This window comes from Anomalospiza imberbis, chromosome 38 (assembly GCF_031753505.1).
Source record: "Anomalospiza imberbis isolate Cuckoo-Finch-1a 21T00152 chromosome 38, ASM3175350v1, whole genome shotgun sequence".
NCBI classification, from domain to species: Eukaryota; Metazoa; Chordata; class Aves; order Passeriformes; family Viduidae; genus Anomalospiza; species Anomalospiza imberbis.
In genome coordinates, this window is record NC_089718.1 from 206408 (window position 1) to 227735 (window position 21328).

The window sequence follows — 21328 nt, forward strand, 5'->3', positions numbered from 1 at the left end:
CCTTGGCAGTGTGAAAGCAAGGGATGGGAAACTTCCTCTCAGGCACAAAGAGCACACAAAAACTGAGCCATGACCAAAGGGACAGGGCCAAGAAAGGAAGCAAGATCCAGAGTGTATTTCTTTGGAGACCCTGAAGGCTCCTCCCAGAAGACACTGCAGCTCAGGCAGCAGAAGCTGAGAGGGAGGGAAGGAGGCTGGCTCAGCACCAGCAGGGGCTCTGAGAGGGCCTCAGCCGATGTAGATCCTGTGGGAGTCGTTGGCCCCGAAGGCCGCGTTGCACTTGGGGCACTCGCGCTGCCGCGTGTCGTAGCGCGTCTTCACACACTCGAAGCAGAAGACGTGGAAGCACCTGGTGAGCACCGCGTCTTTCTTGAGCATGTTGCAGCACGGGCACGTCAGGCAGGCCTGCAACACAGACACACACACACACACAGACACAGACACAGACACACACAGAGACACACAGACACACAGACACAGACACAGACACAGACACAGACACACATACACACAGACACACATAGACACAGACACACAGACACAGACACACACAGACACACACAGACACACACAGACACAGACACACACACACACAGACACACACAGACACACAGACATACACACACAGACACACACACAGACACACACACACACAGACACACACACAGACATACACACACAGACACAGACATACACACACAGACACACACACACACAGACACACACACAGACATACACACACAGACACAGACATACACACACAGACACACACACACACAGAGACATACACACACAGACACACACAGACACACAGACACACACACACACACACACACAGACACACACACAGACATACACACACAGACACAGACATACACACACAGACACACACACACACACACACACACACAGACACACACACACAGACACACACACACAGACACACACACACACACACAGACACACACACAGACATACACACACAGACACAGACATACACACACAGACACACACACACACACACACAGACACACACACACAGACACACACACACACAGACACACAGACACACAGACACACACACAGAGCTGTGAGGGGCCCTGCAGCCCAGCTGCTGTGCTCAGAGATGTCTCAACATGTCGGTACTTCCATTCCTCAGAAGGACAAGGTGGTTTCTCCAGTGCCAGAGTACAGACGAGAGATGTCAGACACTGAAAGTGTGCCTATACACCTTCTGACTAAAGCAAAAAGGGAAGCTGACGGACACAGACACTCCCCTTGTAATCCTTGATTTCCTCCATCAGGATCTCATCACAGTTGGGAACCATGTCAGGCTTCTTTGTGGTCTCCAGCTTCCTGCGCAACCTAGAAATATCTTCCTGTGGAAAAACAGGAGAGCAAGTGAAGGAGCAGTACATTCTCTGTCAGCTTCTTCAGGGACCAAAGAGAACGTGCACCTGGCTAAGTCATGCCAGCCATAGTTTCATCCCCTATAATCCAAGAGACAACATGATCATCTGATGCCACAAGTATTGCCAGTTATCAGGGGACAAAATCTGAAAGAGCCAAGACCCGATGAAGCCAAAGTCAAAGTGAAACTGGATACCAAGAGCAGTTCAGCTGAAACCCTCTGCAAGCTCAGTGTACAAGGAGAAGGACACGAAAGCAGACAGATCTTGAAGGATTGTGCATAGGGTATATACCTCAGCCCTTTTGAAGTTGAACATCTCCTTCTCTCTAGTTGCTCTGTTTTCCACAATCTCCTCCTGAAAATCATGTAACTTCTTCTGAGCCAGCTCTAGCTGGGCCTTCAGATCATCTGCAAGCTGGGCTGCATCCATGGCCTGAGAAAGAAAACCAGTATATAAGGACCAAACACAGAAGAACAGCTCTGGTGGTCTCTAGTCCCTTGTTCTTACCTTATTATCAACAAGTTCTAATCATTTAGCTTCAAGATTCCTTTGGGCAGAGCCAAACCTTGGCACACTGCAAGGCACATCTCTTACAAAAACACCAATGATCATCCAATTCTCTTCTTAACCTATTTTCAGCCTTCCAGCTTCCATGTCTTCTCTATTAAAGTGTTCAGAGGCAGTTCTATCGCTGTACTGGACAGAACTGCACGATACCTATTTCTAACAATCTCTCTTCACCAGTTCTCTTCTGACTTTATAACCAAGTGCCCTTAATACCACAAATTGTCCTATTAAACACAGGTCACTGCTGAATTCTCCCCAGCTCCTCTTCACAGGGATATTCCTGCTTTCCTTTCTGCCTGTTTTAATGTAATTTCTGCATTTCTACTAAAACTTAACAACAAAGGCAGCATCAGCTCTAAACTTAGACTTATTTTACTGGTAACACACCTACTTTACTTGTCTTAGGCATTTGTTGAAAGTGTTCACATTCCCCAGCTGTATTTCCTTTTGCTTATCCCATCTTTGCTACAAAAGCTTTGACCCCAGTCCATCTGGCTGCTGTCTCTCTCTTCACCACAGGTTACTCAGAAAAACATATGACCTGCTTCTCCTTATCAAAGGAAAGCATCAGTCTCCAGTACTTTAATCATAATTCTCTCCAGGACTCCTCAGCCTTCTGATATACTCATCCAAAAGCAGGGAATACCAGGTTCTCTAATCCCAGTGAGAGCTCAGAGCCTTCCATGCCTCCCACAAGGCAGCAGCTCCACCTCACAACCCAAGAGGAAACGAAGGCATCGCTCACCTTGTGTTTGCTCATCTCCAGGGCCTGTGTTCGCAGACCCAGCTCCTTCTCTCCCGTTCCAATGCTGCTCTGCAGTGAGTGTTCCTTCTCCTCCAGCTTACGTACAACCTGCAGCTGGGCATCCACCTTGGGAAGGGAGACAGAGGGAACAGAAGGAATTAATGTATGCTCTGTGGGTCTTCAGAGCTGCCATTCAAGCTGCAGGCTAAAACTACCCCTGCTTCCCCATCACCAGGGAGCACACATTCAGCTTGCCTTTTTCTCCCTGAACAGCTGTGCCTGTATCCAAAGAGCTGTACCCAGATCTCTATGGTCAACACTTTAAAGCTTAGCAGTCAAATATTTGCAACAAAGATTTCTTAATTTTTGGACAGCGGCTTAAAGACTTGCTGCAAGGCAGCGAACAGTTCCACAGTGGTTCCAAGGACGACAGGATACAGAGTCATAGAATGGCCTGGATTGGAAGGGACCTTAAAGATCATCTAGTCCCAGCCTCCCTGGGATAACTTCCTCTAGCGCATGTTTCTCAAAGCCCCATCCAAGCCTGGCCTTGAACATTCCAGGGATGGGGCATCCACAACTTCTTTGGGCAACTTCCAGCAGTGCCTCACCACCCTCTGAGTGAAGAATTTCTTCCCAACATCTAATATAAGCCTGCCCTCTTTCAGTTTAAAGCCATTGCCTCTTGTCCTGTCAATGTATGCTCATATAAAAAGTTCCTCTCCCTCATTTTTCTAAGTCCCCTTCAGCTACTGGAAGGCTGCAATGAAGGCTCCCCTGAGTCTTCTCTTCTCCATGCTGAACAGGCACAGCTCTCTCAGCCTGTTCTTGTAGCAGAGGTGCTCATTTCTTCTCATCATCTTTATAGGCTCCTCTGGACTCCCTCCAACAGGTCCGTGTGTCTTTCTTGTGCTGAGGACCCCGCAGCTGGATGCAGCACTGCAGCTGGGGTCTCGCAAGCGCAGAGCAGAGGGGCAGAATCCCCTCTCTCAGCCTGCTGCCCACGCTGCTTTGGATGCAGCCCAGGATGCAGTTGGCTTTCTGGGCTCCCAGCATGCACTGCTGGCTCAGGCCCAGCCTCTCATCCACCAGAATCCACAAGTCCTTCTCTGTTCCAGTGTTCTCAGTGATTTCCTCTCCCAGCCTGTGCCCTTGTAGGAGGTAGTTCAGGCTGAACCATGGTTTCCAACTCCGCCTGCTTGTTACCAATACATATAGCTACAGGTAGAATATACAGGCAGAAGTACCATTCCAACAGAAAAAGGATTTACCACTTTTCCTCACCCACAGGACATTTTAAGGCTCATAAAGCAGTCTCAGTTTTTTACAAAGACAGTCTCCTTTGAAGCCTGATGCATTCCTAGGCTGGTGAGAGGAACACTCCATCCTGGACTGATTCTGGTGAGGACAGGTAATTCTCTTCAGAGCAGCTCACATGTTGCTATGTTTTGCATTTTGAAGCAAAAGCCTTGTCAGTGACACAGCACTGTTTTAGCTGCTGCTGAGCAGTACTTACACAGCACCAAGACCTTCTGTGACTCATGCTGCCCACCAGCAGGTAGGCTGAGGATGCCCAGGAAGCTGGGATGCCACACAGCCAGGACAACTGATCCCGCTGGCCCAAGGGGTGTTACATACCCTACAGTGCTGTGCTCAGCAATAACAGCTGCTGGAAAGGAGGACTGGGAGGATGTTCAGAGCTGCAGCCTTTATTAAATAACAATAAGGCGTGATGAAGCCCTGCCTTCCTGGAGATGGCTCAACTCCTACCTGCCCCAGGAAGTAACCAATTAATTCATTTCTTGTTTGGCTTGTATGGACATCTTTGCTTTAGCTGTTAAACTCCCTTTATTTCATCTCATCTGTTTTTGCACTTTGTCCCTTCTGGTTCTTTCCCCTTTCCCTCAGTGGGGGAGCGAGCAAACAGTTCAGCTGTGTGCAGCTGCCTAAAACAGGTAACTCACACCTCCACCTCCCCACCAGCTCTCTTGTCCTCTTTCACTTTACCCTATTACCTGTGTTTTCAGTGTCAAAACTTGGTCTGCCAGCTCCTCCTTTCCCTCTTTCAGCAGCTTATGGATCTGGTTGGACTTGATACGTTCTGACATCAGTTTGAAGTTGGCATCATCCTTCTCCCGCAGCTGCTGCATCAGGCGGATGTCCTGCTCTTGCATGTCTTCAGAGGCTTGGCCTGTGACATCCATTTCTGACAGCAGGGCCTCTTCCTCCTGCAAAACACTCACAGGCTTTGGCCAAACTGTGCCCTGGACCCCTGTCGTGGTTTGACATGAAAGTGAATTTTTTTTTCAGGAAGTTGGGTCAAACCAATCAGTGGTCAGGTTTAGATATTAGCACCTGGAGTGACCACTGAAAGGCACAGGCACGCCTCTGAGAACACAGAGGGTTAAAAGCAACAACTCCCAAGAGCTCACTCTCTTTGGTTCCAGTCAGAGTGCAGTGCAGACCTCCCCTGCCCAGCCATGCGCTGGGTGGGGGAAGGGAAGCCATGCGGCCTGGTCGAAGTAAACCAGAAGAGCTAAAGAACTGGAACCGAGCCAGCTCCTGTGGCAGGTCCAAAAATTCTACATGTGGACAGCTTCCAACTAACAGGCTGCCAAGCTCCTTAAACTCACTTTGATCACTTCAACATTGACAAGGTAGAGCAGTTCTGTTCTACAATAACAAGAATCTGAATTCCAAAAACATACATGTCAATTCATTGGCTTGCCTCTACCCTGCTGAGGTGGTCCTGCTCTCTCATTGGATTGAGCCTTTTTTAGCAGATGGTATGTACCACTTCCATGCAAACATATTCACTAGATGAACTGAGGAGGTCATAATTCTTAAAAAGAAATTGTAATCTCTTCCCCTAATGGCTGATAAAGGCAATTCTCCTCTGTGCACTTCACCGAGGCCACATGTTTAATTGTTTATTTAATGTTTAATTGTTATTTAAAATTTCCCACCATGGCCTGCCTGCGATATCCTGGAGCTGAGGGTGGAGGGGGTTATTTTACTGGTGGTTCTTTTGCTTGCTCAGTTTTCTTCCCCTTTGGTAAACAAGCACTAAACTCCCATCTCTGGCCCATACAGATATAAATTCCTTCTCTCTTCCTGGACGTAACCTGAAGGCAGCTCATTCAGTTGACCCAGCCAAAAGAGAACTCATCAGGAATTTCTCACCTGCTTAGCCATGGCAAGTTTCTTCTGTAAATATTCAATCTGTTCCTCCACTGCTCGGATCTTGCGGAGGGCATCCTCATCAGCCACCTACTTACTCTCCTTTTTTTCCTTGTCTTCCAATTCTTTCACCCTCTGCCTCAGTTCTTCAAGCTACAAGAACCAGCCAAAAATGACACTAAACACAAGGATATGCCCTGAGCATTGTTAAGAGCCTGCTTTCTCCAAAATTCTCTGAAACACTCAGGACTGCCTTCAAAGCACGGCAAAAAACCCCAGGTTGTTTTGACAAGAGTATTACAGGCAGATGTACCATTGAGGTGGGCTGTAAGCCCAAGATCTTGACTTCCACACCTTTGAAAATATCACATCATCTTTTATCAGAGTAGGAACATCAGTCTCTTGCAATTGTACATGTATGGGTATGTGCTCAGAGAGCATCTGCTCCTTTAAGGGCATCTGGTCAAAGACCTTCTTCCATACAAGAAGGAAATAATAGGAAAAGGAGGAAGTAAAATAAAACATACAGAGATACAAACTTGGCAGACAAATGGTAAGGGAGGCAGTGATGAGAACGAAACTTGGTCAGTCTGTCGTGGTTTGACATGGAAGTGATTTTTTTTTTCAGGAAGTTAGGTCAAACCAATCAGTGGTCAAGTTTGGATATTGGCACCTGAAGTGACCACTGAAGATAGGGATACGCCTCTGAGAACACAGGGGGTTAAAAGCAAGAACTCCCAAGAGCTCGCTCTCTTTGGTTCCGGTCAAGGTGCTGTGCAGACCTCCCCTGCCCAGCCATGGGGCTGGGTGGGGGAGGGGAAGCCATGAGGCCTGGTCGAGGTGAGCCGAGGGGTAGAAGGACTGGAACCGAGCCAGCTCCTGTGGACGGAAGGGTGGAAAGAAGCGGAGATGTCTTTGTCATTCCCCCCCCCCAGAGGGAAGAGATAGAGAGTCCGGACGGCACCTGTAACTTTGCCGGCGCGGAGGAGAAGGAGGGGGGGGAAGGCGCCCAGCCTTGGCCTTGGGAGTCGGCTGCTGGGCAGAGATATCAGCCGTCCAGGGAGTCTGAGCTTTTAACCCCTTCCTGAGAAATGAAGGCTTTGTAAAATATTGCTCCTTCTTGATTTGAAGTAGAAGAGAGACAGTCTGGGATCCGAGATGATGGAAGAAGAAATTTTCGAGTCGGAAGGAGATGATGGAGTGGCTTGTGGCTGGACTTCTCTTGTTAGCCATAGACTGAACCAAATTTTCCTAACAGAAGCTGCACTTAGGGTGGTGCGTTGGTGTGCCAGGAGACCTGTTTCAGTGATTACCAGCAGAGGAGTAGAGGGAAGGTGTGGAGAAGCCCTCTATCTTCAAGGAAGAAGAAGAGGAGCAGAAGACCTCTGTTTTTGGACCCTCAGCCCCAGGGGAAAATGGGGGGGACTGTAGTCCCAAAATGAGAAACTGAACTGTTGTCTCTTTTGGTCCATGGCAAAGCATCCTTAAAGGAGCCCTGTGAGCAGTCTGTCCATGCACGGTGGTGAGAGCACTGTGACATGGAAAGGAGAGTGTCACCATGGCAGATTTTCTCTGAGTGGTTGCCATGTGTGGCATGGAAACACAAGGGTGGCAATTGTGTTTCCTGGGGGGTCTGTGGCACAGGAGAGACTCCTGTCTCCCTTGAAAGACTGAGTATTCGAATATCTGAAGGGTGGCAACTTAATCAGGATCCTGGGTGGTGTCTCACTGTTGAGTTTGTTTAAGAATTAGGTGGGAGGAGGAGGGGTGTTTTAGAAAGTCTTCATCCAGGATTTAGTGTTTGTAGTTTTTATAGTAGTAGTAGTTTAATAAAGTTCTTTCCTTAGTTACTAAGTTTGGGCCTGCTCTGCTCTGTTCCTGATCACATCTCACAGCAATTATTTTAAAAAGTATATTTTCATGGAAGCGCTGGCATCGCGCCAGTGTCAAACCATGACACAGTCCCACTAACTGATGAGAGCACATGGGAGTGTGAAAATGTTTATTCCATCAAGGTTATCTGAGTGTGCGAGAAGGAGAAAACCCAAACCAAAATATACAGAGACACAAACCTGACAAAACAAGCACAGAGACACAGAGAGGAAGCAAACCTCTCCAGTCACAACAGCTTCCAGGAAACTACAGGAACAACCTCCAGGAAGACCAGCTTAGACTTTGTAATTGATGACACTGTAAAGCAGGAATGGCTTCTGAAGTGGGACAGCTGTGGGAATCAAGAGCTGCTCAAATCCAGGAGCAATGTGCAGGGAAATGGAGACCAAGGATGAACAAATTGGGGTTAGACAGAGAAGGGCATAAAAGGAACCAGTCCTATGGAAAATATGGACAGTCAGTACACATTTGTCTGGCTCGGCCTTGCCCATGATCATCACAGCCTGTCCTGTCCTATTTTCTTGTATCTTTTCATTACACATTTTCTGAAGTATCGCCGTGCAATCTAACTCTTTACCCTACGTATGTGTGCTGCACAGAGGAAGTGCTGCCTATAGGTGAGACCTGCTTGTGAAGAAGGCAAAAGGGGCTTGGAACCACAGGGGTCCCAAACAGAGGGACATGCTGGAACTCAAGGGATCTGCAAATGGGTCTGTGCTTATGAACCTAGAGATTGTTGTGTGTGTGTGCCTGCACCAGCAACTAGTCCCCGTTTATCTCCAGACCATTCCAATCTCCAAGTGACAAAGCTGAGAAGACAAACAATCCTCAGTTCTGAGGAGAGAAACAACACAGTTCTGCTGCAGAGTAGCTGAAAAGAAGTTTAAGTAACACATTAAAAAGAAAAGAGGAAGAGAAATTAGGAATACCTCAGCTTTTGCTTTCTTCTCAGCTGCCATGAGCCAGGAGTCTTCCTTACTCTCTTCTCCCTTGTCTTCCCAGATCCATGCTTCCATGCCCCCTTTCCATTGAGCAACTACACAGCCACAAAGAAAAAGCATTCATTTAGTCAAAGGAAGCAGCAGAGTGCAGAGCTCCACAGAAAATTTCACTGCATCCTGCACAGCCGATCAGAAAGGTTGATACTACTGGCAAGAGTGACAGCATTCCCCCCTCTCCTAAGCACTTTCCCCTCTTTTCTGGCATTTCCTGCTGTGTTCCCTTGCTCAGGTCAGACTGGGCCTCTGTCAGTTTGCGCTTGTATCTCAGCACCTCTCCCTTCAGCTGGTGGTTGTGATTCTGGAGGCTGCTGATGAGGTGACGCATCTCCCGATTAATGGGGCCTGCAAAAACAGAAACACCTCAGTAACAAACCACACTTCTGTCAACCTTCTTGCATGGAGATGGAGAACAAGCTAAGTGACAATGACAAATAAAACAAGATTATCACCATTCTGCTATGGAACAGAGCAACACAAAACACTTGCAGAAAAAATGTCATACCAGTTTCATATACAACCACAAATCCTTGCAAATTCACAGTCCTAAGCTCCCACTTAGCATTCTTTTTATGCCCATGATCCTAAGGGAAACACGTCATGTTACAAAAGAAATCGGATTTAAATGCCACTTCAGAACTAATTTATTTCCTCTGATGAAATTTAAGAATTACTGCTTTGCTATCTAGATTGTCCTTACAGACTTGGAAATGAATCCTTCCGCCCCAAGAAATTTTTAATAATTCAAAATATCCTACCATAAACCAAATTGTTACCAAATTGGATCTATTATGCAGCATCTAGAAAGAAGTGGAGCTGGCCTCCCAATAAAACAGGTGAAGAGACCTGAACAAGTATTTAACAGCAACAAAGAATCAACCCAAGTGTTCTTGTGCACTGTAGCCCCTAATGAGCATTGGTGGATAGGTGGTTGTTTTCAGGCACAGCAGAACAACACCATACCTGCTTGCTCATTGGCAGCAAGTGTCTGTTCAAACTCTGTCCTCAGCATCTCATATTCTTTGCGGACTTGTGCCAGGGTGTCCTCCAGCTGAATCAGCTCAGTGCGTAGCTTCTTGTGAAGGCTGACCTCATCCCTCTGAGGAACAAAAAGGAAACAGAACTCGGTGCTTTGAACCTGGAGCATCTCTTACCTCATCAATGTCAGGTACCACAAGAGCCTGGATTATTGCCAGAAACGTCAATTCCCTGAGCGTTTGCAGAGGCATGCAGACCCAGCAGTGATGGTGCTGGCATGACAGAGCTCCCAGGCTGAGGGAGCAGAGCTGTTACCTCCATCAGCTCCACCTGGTGCTGGTGCGTGCTGCGGGTGCCACGGAGCAGCGCGCGGGCCTCGTCAAGGTGTGCCTTCAGCTGGAGACTCTCGTTATGCAAAACAGAAAACTGGGACTGCATGCAGCGATATTCCGGGGTCTCCTTCGCAGCCTCTTCCGCTGCCCGTCGCAGCTCAACCTGGTTGGGACACAAGAAAATGCCACAAAAAGAGAAATTATCCCCTTGCCATTGGTTTCTGTCTCTCAAGATAGGAGAACAGTGAATCAAGCTGCCACAAGCAAAGACAAAAATAGAACTTGAATAGGATTGCTGTGAAGTAGGTCCAAGTGATAGGATTCAGTACCAATTTTAAAAAATCTCTGTGCTCTCTGCATGCATTAGGCTGCTTCTCTTGCACAACCACATGACAGAAGTTTTTGACTCTTGGGTCCTGAAATCGTTTCTCTCAAAGATGTGACCTTGGAAAACATAATAAAGCATAATCACCCAGATCAATAAAGATGGACACATAGAAAAGTATGAGAGAACAGATAAAATGCACATGCAAGTAGGCATTTTGTTAGCATTCTGCCAGTAAACCATAATGACTGACAGAGAGAGAAATGAATAAAAACCCAGAGAACTGAACTAGAAAAAAAAGTTTGCAAATGATTGTGACTAGCAGCAGTGAAACAGACACATATATACATGCATTCAGCTTAAAACTAATTAGGGAGGGGAAAAAAAAAGCTGTAAGTTAAAGACCACTTCTCTCAAAACAAACTCATGTGGATAAACAGAATTCAGAGGTGCCTCAGGACAGTTCCCAGCATCAGATCTCTGGATTTAGGATATCAAGACAGACATTTCGTATAACTGGCACTGACCACTAAGATGAAATTTGGATTATTCTCTCCATGATATACTTATCTACCACAGAGCCACAGCTTCTTGTGTTACCACCTTTAAAACATCACAAACTCATAGGTGTTTCCTATCTAGCCATCCCCCACAGTGGGAAAGACAGAAATTCAATGACTCTTTCAAGAGCCTCTCTCCCCACACAAGTTCCCTGATTGTTTCTGTTCTCTGGTTCCACTTGCACAGGACGTGGGGAAGGTGGAGGAGGGATCACTACTTGTAAAGAGGTGAAAACAGTTTGAACCAGACATGGTTAAAATGGACTAAAAGAGCAGAACGGGAACGGGCAGGAAACCAGTACAGTTTCCCACGGCGGCCACACGCTGTCACCAACGCGCTGAGCTGCAAGTGGAGGCACAGACTCGCTGAGTTGTACCTGGAGCAAAGTGTAACACTGCGAAAGAGCAGGCTCAGAACTGCTGATGAGGTTTTCTGCAGACACATCACTGCAAAGCTGAGGGCAGCCCATCCCACAGAACACCTTCACCCTCACACGGCTACAGATGTCTCACCTTGAGCTTTTCATTCTGTGTTGTTACTTCCTCAAGATCCTGACGTAGTTCCTCCAGTTTATTAAGGTGATTCCCAGCAACCTCTTTATTCTCTTCCAGCTCTGCATTCATCTCCTCAAACTGTTGGGATAAACTGCTTGTAAATCCTACTGTTAATGTGTCTCCTGAGAATGCTACTGAACTATCTGTTCATGCAGTAACAGCAATTACAGACTGAGCAGTCAGGTCACTTGACCAAGCCAGTCTAATTCCACCAGGTGTTTTTTAAGTAGAAAACTCATACACAGACAAAATGGCTTGCCCAGAGTCACCCAGCTTTGTGGCACAGGATCTAAAAATGATCTAAAATAAGTACCTAAATTCTGTTCAAATTGTGGCCCTTGTTCTCCTTGACTGTATTCTTGTCCTTGCCCACAGCCAAGCTCCTGACCTCACCTTGCAGGCATTGATGGTGATTATTCCCCCATAGAGGCTGCTCCCAGCTCCATACACCTTGTAGCCTATGGAATTTACCTGCAAAAAATGCAAGAGATTTCCTCAAGACCCAGTGAAATACCAACAAGAGTGATGCAGCAGATCCAAGACCAAAGAAGGTACACAGCAGGGTCTCAGCTCCCCCAGCAAAGTCCCAGAGAGGATGTCACATGCCCATCCAACACCATCCCCCTTCCCAGCTTTCCTGGCCAGCGCTTACTCGTTCCAGGACATCGGCCAGGTGGCGGCTGAGCCTCTTCTCCCTCTTGTGGATCCTGTCAATGTCCCACTGAAGGCCGTCAGTCATGGTCTCCAGGACAGACACTCGGGATTCTGCTGTCTCCACCCTCTCTTGCAGCTTGGAGAACTGCCATCAGAGGAGTGCTTCAGCCAGCACATTGCATAGTGCCAACTTGTCCTGGTGCTGCTCAGGAGTCATTTCTCTTATTCATCATGTGCTTTTCACCTGTTTCTGTGGTGACAGACTATTCCATGAACTGTCCTGAATGTTACACTGGCCAAATCCCAAGACACCAACAAAAATAAAACAAAACAGAAAATAGAGAAAGAGCAGGAAGCTGGCATTATCTGGCAGAATAGAGAGGCAGCCACCTCAGCTACTTCAAAGGCTTTTTTGGTTTTAATCTTTTCAATCCCTATGTCCATCTACTCTACCGAGCACCTAAGTGCTCAGAGGTCTAACGCTGGGCAAGACCAGCTTTAACACAATTTTAAAATGAACTGAAATCTCTCAAACAAATGCTGCTAATAATGTGAATCCTTTAACAACTGGGATCATCCTGTAACTGGTATCATTACACTGCCAAACACCACAGAGAAACCAAGTAACTGAGAATGGCAGGGATGTCATCTCCACTGTTCCAGGTATCTACACAGCCACCTCAGCATCATCTGCCCCTAGTTCCTCTGCTCTCCCCTTTCCTTTAAAAGTTAAATCCATTCAGTTCACTGACTTGCTTCTATCCTTTCCTTTAGTGATGTAACAAGCAAATCAATCTCGTTTATATAGAAAATCTATGTACAGCTCTCCACAACAACAACCTTTTTCACAACGTTCAAACCATGTTCCTCCTGTGCCTCTCCAAGGAAATGAGCTGCTTTCCAATCTATGGGAACCATAAATGATGCTAAGCAGGGCACCAAAGCAGATTTCTTTCTCTCTCCTTTTTATACCTCCTGAGACATGACTCTGTGCTTCCCCTGACGAACATCAGCCAGTTCCTGCAGCCGACCATTCTCATGTGACAGGCAGGTATTCAGCTCCACTACTCCTTCTTCCATCAGTGAAATATCTGAAAGGTGCACAAAGGAAAGGAAATCAATGAACACTGATTTTAATTCCTGAACAGCAAATAGAGAAATAAGAAAACAGAGAAGGAGATTTCTGTTCAAGTAAACTAACTTCAGTTTACTTTACCTCTCCCACGCGTGCTTCCTGAGGGCCTGATCTCCCTCCACAGAGAGCTTTGACCTGCACTCCGTAAGCAAAAGGCTCTGCAGTTTAACAGTGCTGCCCATTTCTGACCTGGGGGCCATCCCCTCTCACCAGAGATAGCTTCAGCTGTGTCTGTGCCAGCAACCCAGAGCATGCCCTTGGAACCCAGGGACGCCCCAGTGCTGCCCAAATTCATGCAGAAACCTGCTGTAACAGGTGGCCCAGGGTGACACACCAGGCCAGCACACCATGACACCATGTGACAACAACAGCACCAGGGTGACAGGTGAAACTAAAGCACCTGAGGACAGGCTCACATGGCACCAGTGTCAAAGCTACTACAGTTCATGACTGCCAGCCAAGGACAGCAACACTTCCCTACACCAATGCCAGACTTGGTCAGAGCACACAGAAGGCACATCAAGCATGAGCTGATATTCCACACAAGGCTTCCTTCAAAAGATTCAAAACCTAACCTTAAGCTAATGATGTTTTTTCAGCAGTCATCTGAGTCTGAAGTGAATCTGCTACATTAATTTTTAGAAGTTGGTCATTTGGCTTTTTCTGCAGAACTCTGCTACATTCAAAACTGACAGCTACACTAAGCACACCACACCGTGAGATGGGTACAGTTTTGCTCAGGACTCAGTGGAAACTGAGCAGCTTGTTATTCCTACCCCTTCTACGAAACTGCAAAGAAGGAGTCCACCATCAGTTTGCAATGCTGATTTCACTTCTTTACTTGTAAGCATGAAGCATTTCATGTGGAGGCTGAGGACCGCTGGCTAGGAAGGTTCAACTGCTCTCTGACTTCTCAGGCACATGAACACAGTACTGGCAGAAACAAGCTGCCCAACACTCTGGGCACAGCCCTCAGCATTCAAATACAGAGCTAGCTGCAATGCACTTCTGGCACATGGTCCTTTAGAAGAGCTTTTGATAACAAGAGTTTGGAAAGTCAAACAAATTCATTTTGGAAAACACATGCATGTGAGAAGGACTAGACCTTAATGTCCACAATGCAGGATCAGGTCTAAGGTGGGGGCAGATAAGCATTCTTGAATACCTGCCACTTTGGTCATACCTCCACTATTCAGCTTGTGAGACAGCACATCCACCTTCTCCTGCAGCTTGTCGTACATTGTCACCATCTGGGCAACAGCACGGCGGGAGGGCTCCACACGCTCCTGCAGCTGAGATTCCATCTCCTCACTGGTACTGCTGGCTAGAGTGGCCAGGAAGGAGAATGCCAGCTTCAGTCCTTGCCCTGGGAACATAAAGAGGTGAGAAGAAGTAAGTGTGTTCTAGAAGGTAGCATATCACTGCCCTTTACAATCACAAAAAAAAAAAAAAAAAAAAGTCTCAGTCAGCCTTTAGAAATGGGTATCAGCATTGTCCATAGCTGAAATCCACCTTTGCCACTGTCCCCAGACAGGTGCCTCACCTCGTTCCCTCTCATCTTTGCGCTCCTGGTTACTGTCAGAGTCTGGTTCAGGTTCTGGCACCACCAGTGCTTTTCTTTCAGACAAAAGGTCTCCAAGACCTCGGTCCAGGTCGAAGCGTTTCAGGATGATGCAGATATTTTCATCAAACTGAATGATGGGACAGGCAAGGCAAGACAAGGTGAAGAATGGATGTGAACAAAAGGACTGCAGTGGTACAGGGGAGACAAGAAAACTGTATATGAAGTAACAAAAGCTGTTACCAACCTGATTCCAGTAGCAGTTGATGATCAGCAGAGAGGCATCGTTGGTGGCCTGCCAACGCTCCAGCTTCTCAATGTGCTCCCGCAGCTCATCTTCGACAGCCTGGCACTGGTCGAGCGTCTCCGCGAGCTTCCGGTTCTCGGTCTGCAGGGTCCGGATGTCCAGCTCCTCCTGGGCACAGGAACATGGCACACAGGCCAGGTCACAGAAAGACTCAACCTGACCCCAGAGACATTTCTGCCTCCAGATGAAAAAAACCAAAAGGTGGAGTGGGGGTATGCAAGGAAGACATACCGTTGAAGAAACGCCACCAAGTTCAATGGTCTCCACAGTGGTGCCCGAATCTTCAACCCCTGCCTTCTTCTCTGGAGGTGCAGAAGGGCCCGGCTCTCCAGACGTCCGTTTATTGCCAATTCCAGACATGGTGGCTGAAGTGTACAGATTCCCACCTTCTCCAAGCTCTCCCTGAACATTAAAGAACACTATTAAAAAAACACAAATACACATCCACGCGGTCAATTTGATTTGCGGATTTTAACGTGCTGACCCATCACAGTAACAAAATGCCCAAAACAGAGAAGATCATGGAACCAGAAAGATTTTGAAAAATATTTGTTGGGAGGAATGGATTAAAAGTGGAAGACTGGTAAGGAGGACTGTAAATCATTCACGTGACCTTGCAGCTGGGAATAACCCTTGACAAGCCAGTGATCCTCTGGCACAGGCCGAGTTTAAGGGTGCCTACATCTCTAATACTGCACTTCTGCCCAGGTGTTGCTTTGGGGATCCCACAAGTAGCAAGGTAATGGAAATAAATCTATTCCTTGTGTTCTAACTGGGAGCTTGTGCCAGCCTGTGCTGACTCACACGTTGTGGTCCAACACTAGCAGTAAAAGACACCAGCAGGACCTGCACTGCAAGCAGAAAGTTCATGGGGAAAATATCCACTGCTCCGTAATGTTAGAATGGAAGCACTGTACCTTATCACCCTCTTTGCAAAAAAATCTTCATCCAGGTTCACTCTCTGTTTCTCTGCATTAACAAAAATGAACCAGGTTAGACTTTGGAAAAAACTGAGACAGTGTGGATGCGGCACCGGTTCACTGCACAACAACCAAACTGTTCCTATTAAATCTACACACAAAGCCAGTCAAAGCTGAGGGCAGCAACTCCCTGGAAATAAAGGAGCTCTGTACTTAGAGAGCTCACAAAAGCTACAGAACTGAAAAGCAACTTGGGGCCAAGGCTTGCAAAGACCCATTCCAAGAGTTGTGCTGTGTACCAGGAGAGATGCAAACATTTTTCAAGAGAACCTATTCCTAACTCAATCCAGTCGGAAAAGCTCTGGACTAGTAGAGAATCACAGAACAGCTGGAGCTGCAAGGCAGGGCAGGAGGTCACCTGCCTTGTGCTCCTGCACGAAGCAGGCGCAGCCAAAGCAGGTCCAGTCCAGGGCCTGCCAAGGGCCCTGACCAGGCAGCCTGAGCATCTCCAGGCACAGAAACTCAGCCATGGCTCTGGGCAGCCCCTCTAGTGCTTGATCATCCTCAACATTAAAAAAGGCTTTTCTCATGTCTGAACAGTATTTCCTGTAGTTCCCTAAAATATTATTGAGCAAAATTACAAGTGTATCCTCAAAAGGTTTCCAACGCAAATGGAGCGGCTGGAGATGAAACATGGAACCAATCAGATCTTCACTAGACGTGAGCTGCATTCTCCTCCCACAGCCACTGGTGCTGTGCCAGCCTCTAGACTGAATGAAACCAGAAGTGAATGAAGCGCAGACCCTCTCAGTAAAACCCGACTCGTTCCATTTCAGCCTATAATGGCATTGACAGTCAATCTAGTGGTTATGAACTGAACCTTCCAGTTCCTACCTGCTTGAATGGAGCAGTTCTACTGAAAGCAACAAGGCCATTGCCTTTTGTAGATGAAGCTGGTACACTGCTTTGCCAAATCTCAGCATTTCACAGGCATCTCAGCTTGGCAGTGCCCTTCATCCTATGCAAAACAGTATAAAGATTATTTCTAAGTGAGTTATTGGAACAGCACATACGGGGATCCTGTGAGGTATCTTTTAAGAGAAACATTAAATGACAGCTCAAATTTAAAAAGACAACTGTCATGGAACCATTTTCCTTCTCTTAGCAGCAGCACTGACTTTAGCTGGAATTCCAAACTCAAGTTAGCTTGGTGGTAGAATGTTTACAGATTCCAAGTATGCGCGTGGGTTTTACAGGCTTTTAGAAAGCTGGGAGGAAAGCTAAGAGGGAGTGGGGTTTAGGTTAACTTGCAGGAAAAAACCTTCCCTCCTCAAAGCTCAATTACTCACTTGTTGGAGGTGGTGAATTTGCCTGAGGAGGTAGAAATAAGAGCAGTTAAGGGACATCAGGCAGGGTTTTTAGAAGACGCAACAGGTAATCAACTGCTCAATGGAGATGTTCAGAAGGCAGGCTTCTGCCAGAGGTCTCTGGGATCCTCCCTTTGCTCCAGGTGACTCAGCTGTTGCCGGGGGTGGGGAGGGGGAGGTGGTGGTGCTGGTGCTGGCTTTTCCACCAGAGGGGCGGGAGATTATTAAAGGTAGTGAGGCACAAGAGAGAAGGAGAACTGATTAACAAAGGGCAGTAAACAGTGGATGCCAAGAGCTTTGACCCTGGCAAAGGGTGTTGGGACAGCTCCATGGGGTGGGTCATTGGGACTTTTGAGGATTGGCAGAGACATTCTTCAAGATGTACTGCCATGGGTCTTTTTGTTTTAGAAAAACGAGCTAATGAGGGGTGCCTGGCTGAAATTAATAGCCTGACTACAAATGAGATTGCAAAGCAGGGAAATTACCTTGGGCTCTCTGTCCTTGCCCGGGATGTTGGGTGTATTTCACTGAAATGCCCTGGACAAGAGGGCTTAGATATCCTCTGGTAGAGGTACGCTGGCTGGCAGGGTGGCCAGAGGAGTTTCTAGCAGCCTCAGCAACTATTTGGTCAGTGTGAGAAACGAGGCTCACCCTTTAAAATTTTTTAAAGGTGTAACAAGGGATAAAGCAAAAGTAACAGCACTGGGTGCATAGCCACATGTGTCGCTGCCGAGGCAGGGATGGAAATGAAGAGACTCCATCTTCAGAAGGCAAAGAATAATCTTTATTAACAAGTAGCATTCCTCTTTGATAACCAGCATCGCTAAGGTGAAATATGATTGGTCTCAAAGTGAAAACCTTTCACACCATTGGTGCACTCTGACTAGCCCACTGTGGTAGAACATATCTATAAACAACATGAACAGAAAGAGAGGTAATAATTGTTTCCATTCCTTCTCCTAACTTTCCCAGGCTAGGCCTGGGAGAATTCTCTCTCTTTTCTCTCTGACTGAACTGAGAATATCCACACACATGCACACGGGTAACAATAACAACTCTTATATACTTTTTCATTGCATTAGTCAAATACATATTCATGAAAATTATGCATATTTAAACATTCCTTTGAGTATACATGTTCCAGGGAATTCTTTATCTTAGTTCAACCCCTGACCTCACCTTCTTATACTACATGCCACAATGCAGATGTGATTTTGAGTCTTGTCTTTTATTTCCTCACGAGGCCCCCTGGTCTGTGGTTAGAATTACTGATAGCCGAAGGGTCAGGGGTAGATTCCTCCTTGCTCTTTTGGTGTTACTTGCTTGGTTCTTTTCAAAATTATCTTATCATACAGATGTTCTAGCCATTTTTAGAAGTACTTCCAACCCACATTAGCTATTTCACTACTTGTCAGGTAGTTACAACAATAAAGGCCTTAGTTCTTATTTCACAGCTACAATTACTTCTGCAAAAGTTAATGTTATAATACACATTCCATAGCCTCTATTTTAATATTTTGTGAAAGCCTAAACTATAATATACATATCACACTAAGATATACACTCTACACAGGGATTAGGGTATTAACCATAAAAGGCTGACAAATTACACTGTATCAAAAGCAGTTAAAAAGAGATTACAAACTGTACTATATCAAAATAATTTACTAAAGCCAATAATAGCGAAAGCCAATAATTACATAAATAATTCATAACAATCAGTTACCAAATGGTTTCTGAATATGGGATTGTGAAGGCAGTGGACTTGGATGGGGGAACTTGTTTTACAGGGGGATTCTTCAAGGGATTATGGCTGCTTTGAGATTTCAGTGGGACCTCCATACCCTCTGGCACCCTGAGAATTCAGGTCAAGTAAAAAGGGTGAATGGAGGAATAAACACCCTTTGAAGCTGGTGACAGAAACTAAGATGCCATGGGTACAGCTTTTGCCATTAGCTTTGGCAAGAATGAGAGCCAAAGCCATGGGAATATCCAGTTATTCCCCTTTGAATTGTTTGAGATTCTTACCTTGTTCATTTTCAAGGTGACAGGGAGGAGAAGATCTATATTTAAACCAGTATGTGGCCAGTATGCCGTGTCTTGTGAAATCTCTTTGTCAGGAAGCCCAGTTAGCACAGACGCTGCCTTTGGACTTTGCTGTTCATAACATCCAACCAGGATTTCAGAGAGAGCAGCCAGGAGACCTGGACACGGATGGACCCATCACACTCGAGTCAAGGTCTCGAAAGCCCCAAAGACTTGGACATCTCAGCTGGAACAAAAGCATGGGAGACCTTGGCTATCAGTAGCAATCGACAAGGACTTCCAGTGATTAATGGGTTAGTATGAACTGTAATTATCTACTTTATTCTCTGTATCTACTTGCCATATCTGGTGCAGGGACCAGACATGGAAAAGTCGACAGGGGGTGTTTCAAATGGTCCATGTTGTGAAAAAGGGTTAATAATAGCTAGGGTTTGTGAAGACCAATTGAGAAGTAAGAAGAGGAGGGATTGAGAGGAAAGATGTGTGCTAACATCCTTACAAATAACTGAATGGTTGATATTGATTACAAATAATTGAATGGTAGAGACATTAATGGGCACTTCAAGTTGTAATAAGCTAATTATGTTGATAACTGTTAAACCCTTGTTGTACCCCCACTGTTAACTCCCTTACATACACCCTGATTGTACCTCCCCTTACCTGTACCCTCATTGAGTCCTTTGGGTATCGCCTCTTCTGCTTCCCGAAATGGCGGCCGGAAACATTCCCGGGAATATGCAAATTAAGAAAAGCTCAAGAAAATCCAACAAAAGACCCTAGAAACGACGAGCCAACTCAAAATTTGAAGAACTAAGTGACTGGACCTACTGGTGGGAAGTCCCTCTACTCCACCAACAAGGTTTTAAAGGTCACCATCACCTAAGTAGGACTGGACTAGAATGAGGACCCTAGCCAATGAGCCAGAAAGCATTTTCCTAGGCACACTCATGAGGACGGAAGCCCCAGCTCTGCTGTGAAGCAAAACTGATCACCTCCTCCTCTGCGTCACCAAAGGGAGCAGCGGCGGTGTGCGCGACCCCTCAGGCCCCCACCCAGAGCTGATCACTGAATAAAGGCATTAAAAAGGAGCTGGTCTCCTGGCCCATTTATTACAATCTCACCCCGACCGATTTTGTGATTCAGCTTCCCACACACACCGGCTGCTCCCACACCTCCTCCGCTCTCCCACATCCCACAGGGGTCCTGCCCCTGTCCCCGGCATCTTCCCACAGCGCCAGCCGGACACGCCGCGGGCCCGTCCCTCCCTCCCTCCGCAGGTGTGCGCTGCCTCCAGCCCCCAGCGACCCCTCTGTCCTCCACACGGCCACCTCCCGGCTCTCCCCGGCCCCAGGCTGCCCCACCACCCCAGCCCCAAGACCCACCACCACCCCGTCCGGCTGCCCTTCCACCCTCAGCCGTCAGCGGGGGCAAAGCCGGCACCGGCACTCCCACCAAAGATGGCAGCGCGGGCAGAGCTGCCCTCACCCACACGCGGCCCCAGCACAGCAGCCGCCTCCCTGTCCGCCGCTGGAGCCGTGTCTTGGCCGGACGGGGCAGGAAGGGCGTCAGAGATGCTGAATGTGGGCAAAACATCCTGTGCCAGACAGGCTGTGGGAGCAGGGCCAGGGCAGTGATTGCCCCCCTGCATTCGGCACTGGAGAGACCACACCTTGAGCGCTGTGTTCAGTTCTGGGCCCCTCAATTCAGGAAGGACACTGAGGGGCTGGAGTGTGTCCAAAAGAATGTCTTCAAGTCTCTTCATCATTTCCCCTTCTCCCATTTGACCTGTCTGC

The 21328-nt window shown here is 47.1% G+C and overlaps 1 protein-coding gene across 1 annotated transcript; it reads right to left on the reverse strand.

Annotated features, from left to right (window-relative positions):
• Nucleotides 1–228: 228 nt before the first annotated feature.
• Nucleotides 229–16169, reverse strand: LOC137464199 (E3 ubiquitin-protein ligase BRE1A-like). Its single transcript, XM_068175511.1, is given in 15 exon segments — nucleotides 229–405; nucleotides 1266–1379; nucleotides 1704–1844; nucleotides 2725–2850; nucleotides 4740–4952; nucleotides 5908–6057; nucleotides 10089–10268; nucleotides 11504–11623; nucleotides 11939–12016; nucleotides 12198–12344; nucleotides 13172–13290; nucleotides 14518–14700; nucleotides 14878–15025; nucleotides 15143–15310; nucleotides 15434–16169. Coding segments are annotated over 15 exon segments (2277 nt in total). The 5' UTR covers nucleotides 15647–16169.
• Nucleotides 16170–21328: the final 5159 nt, after the last annotated feature.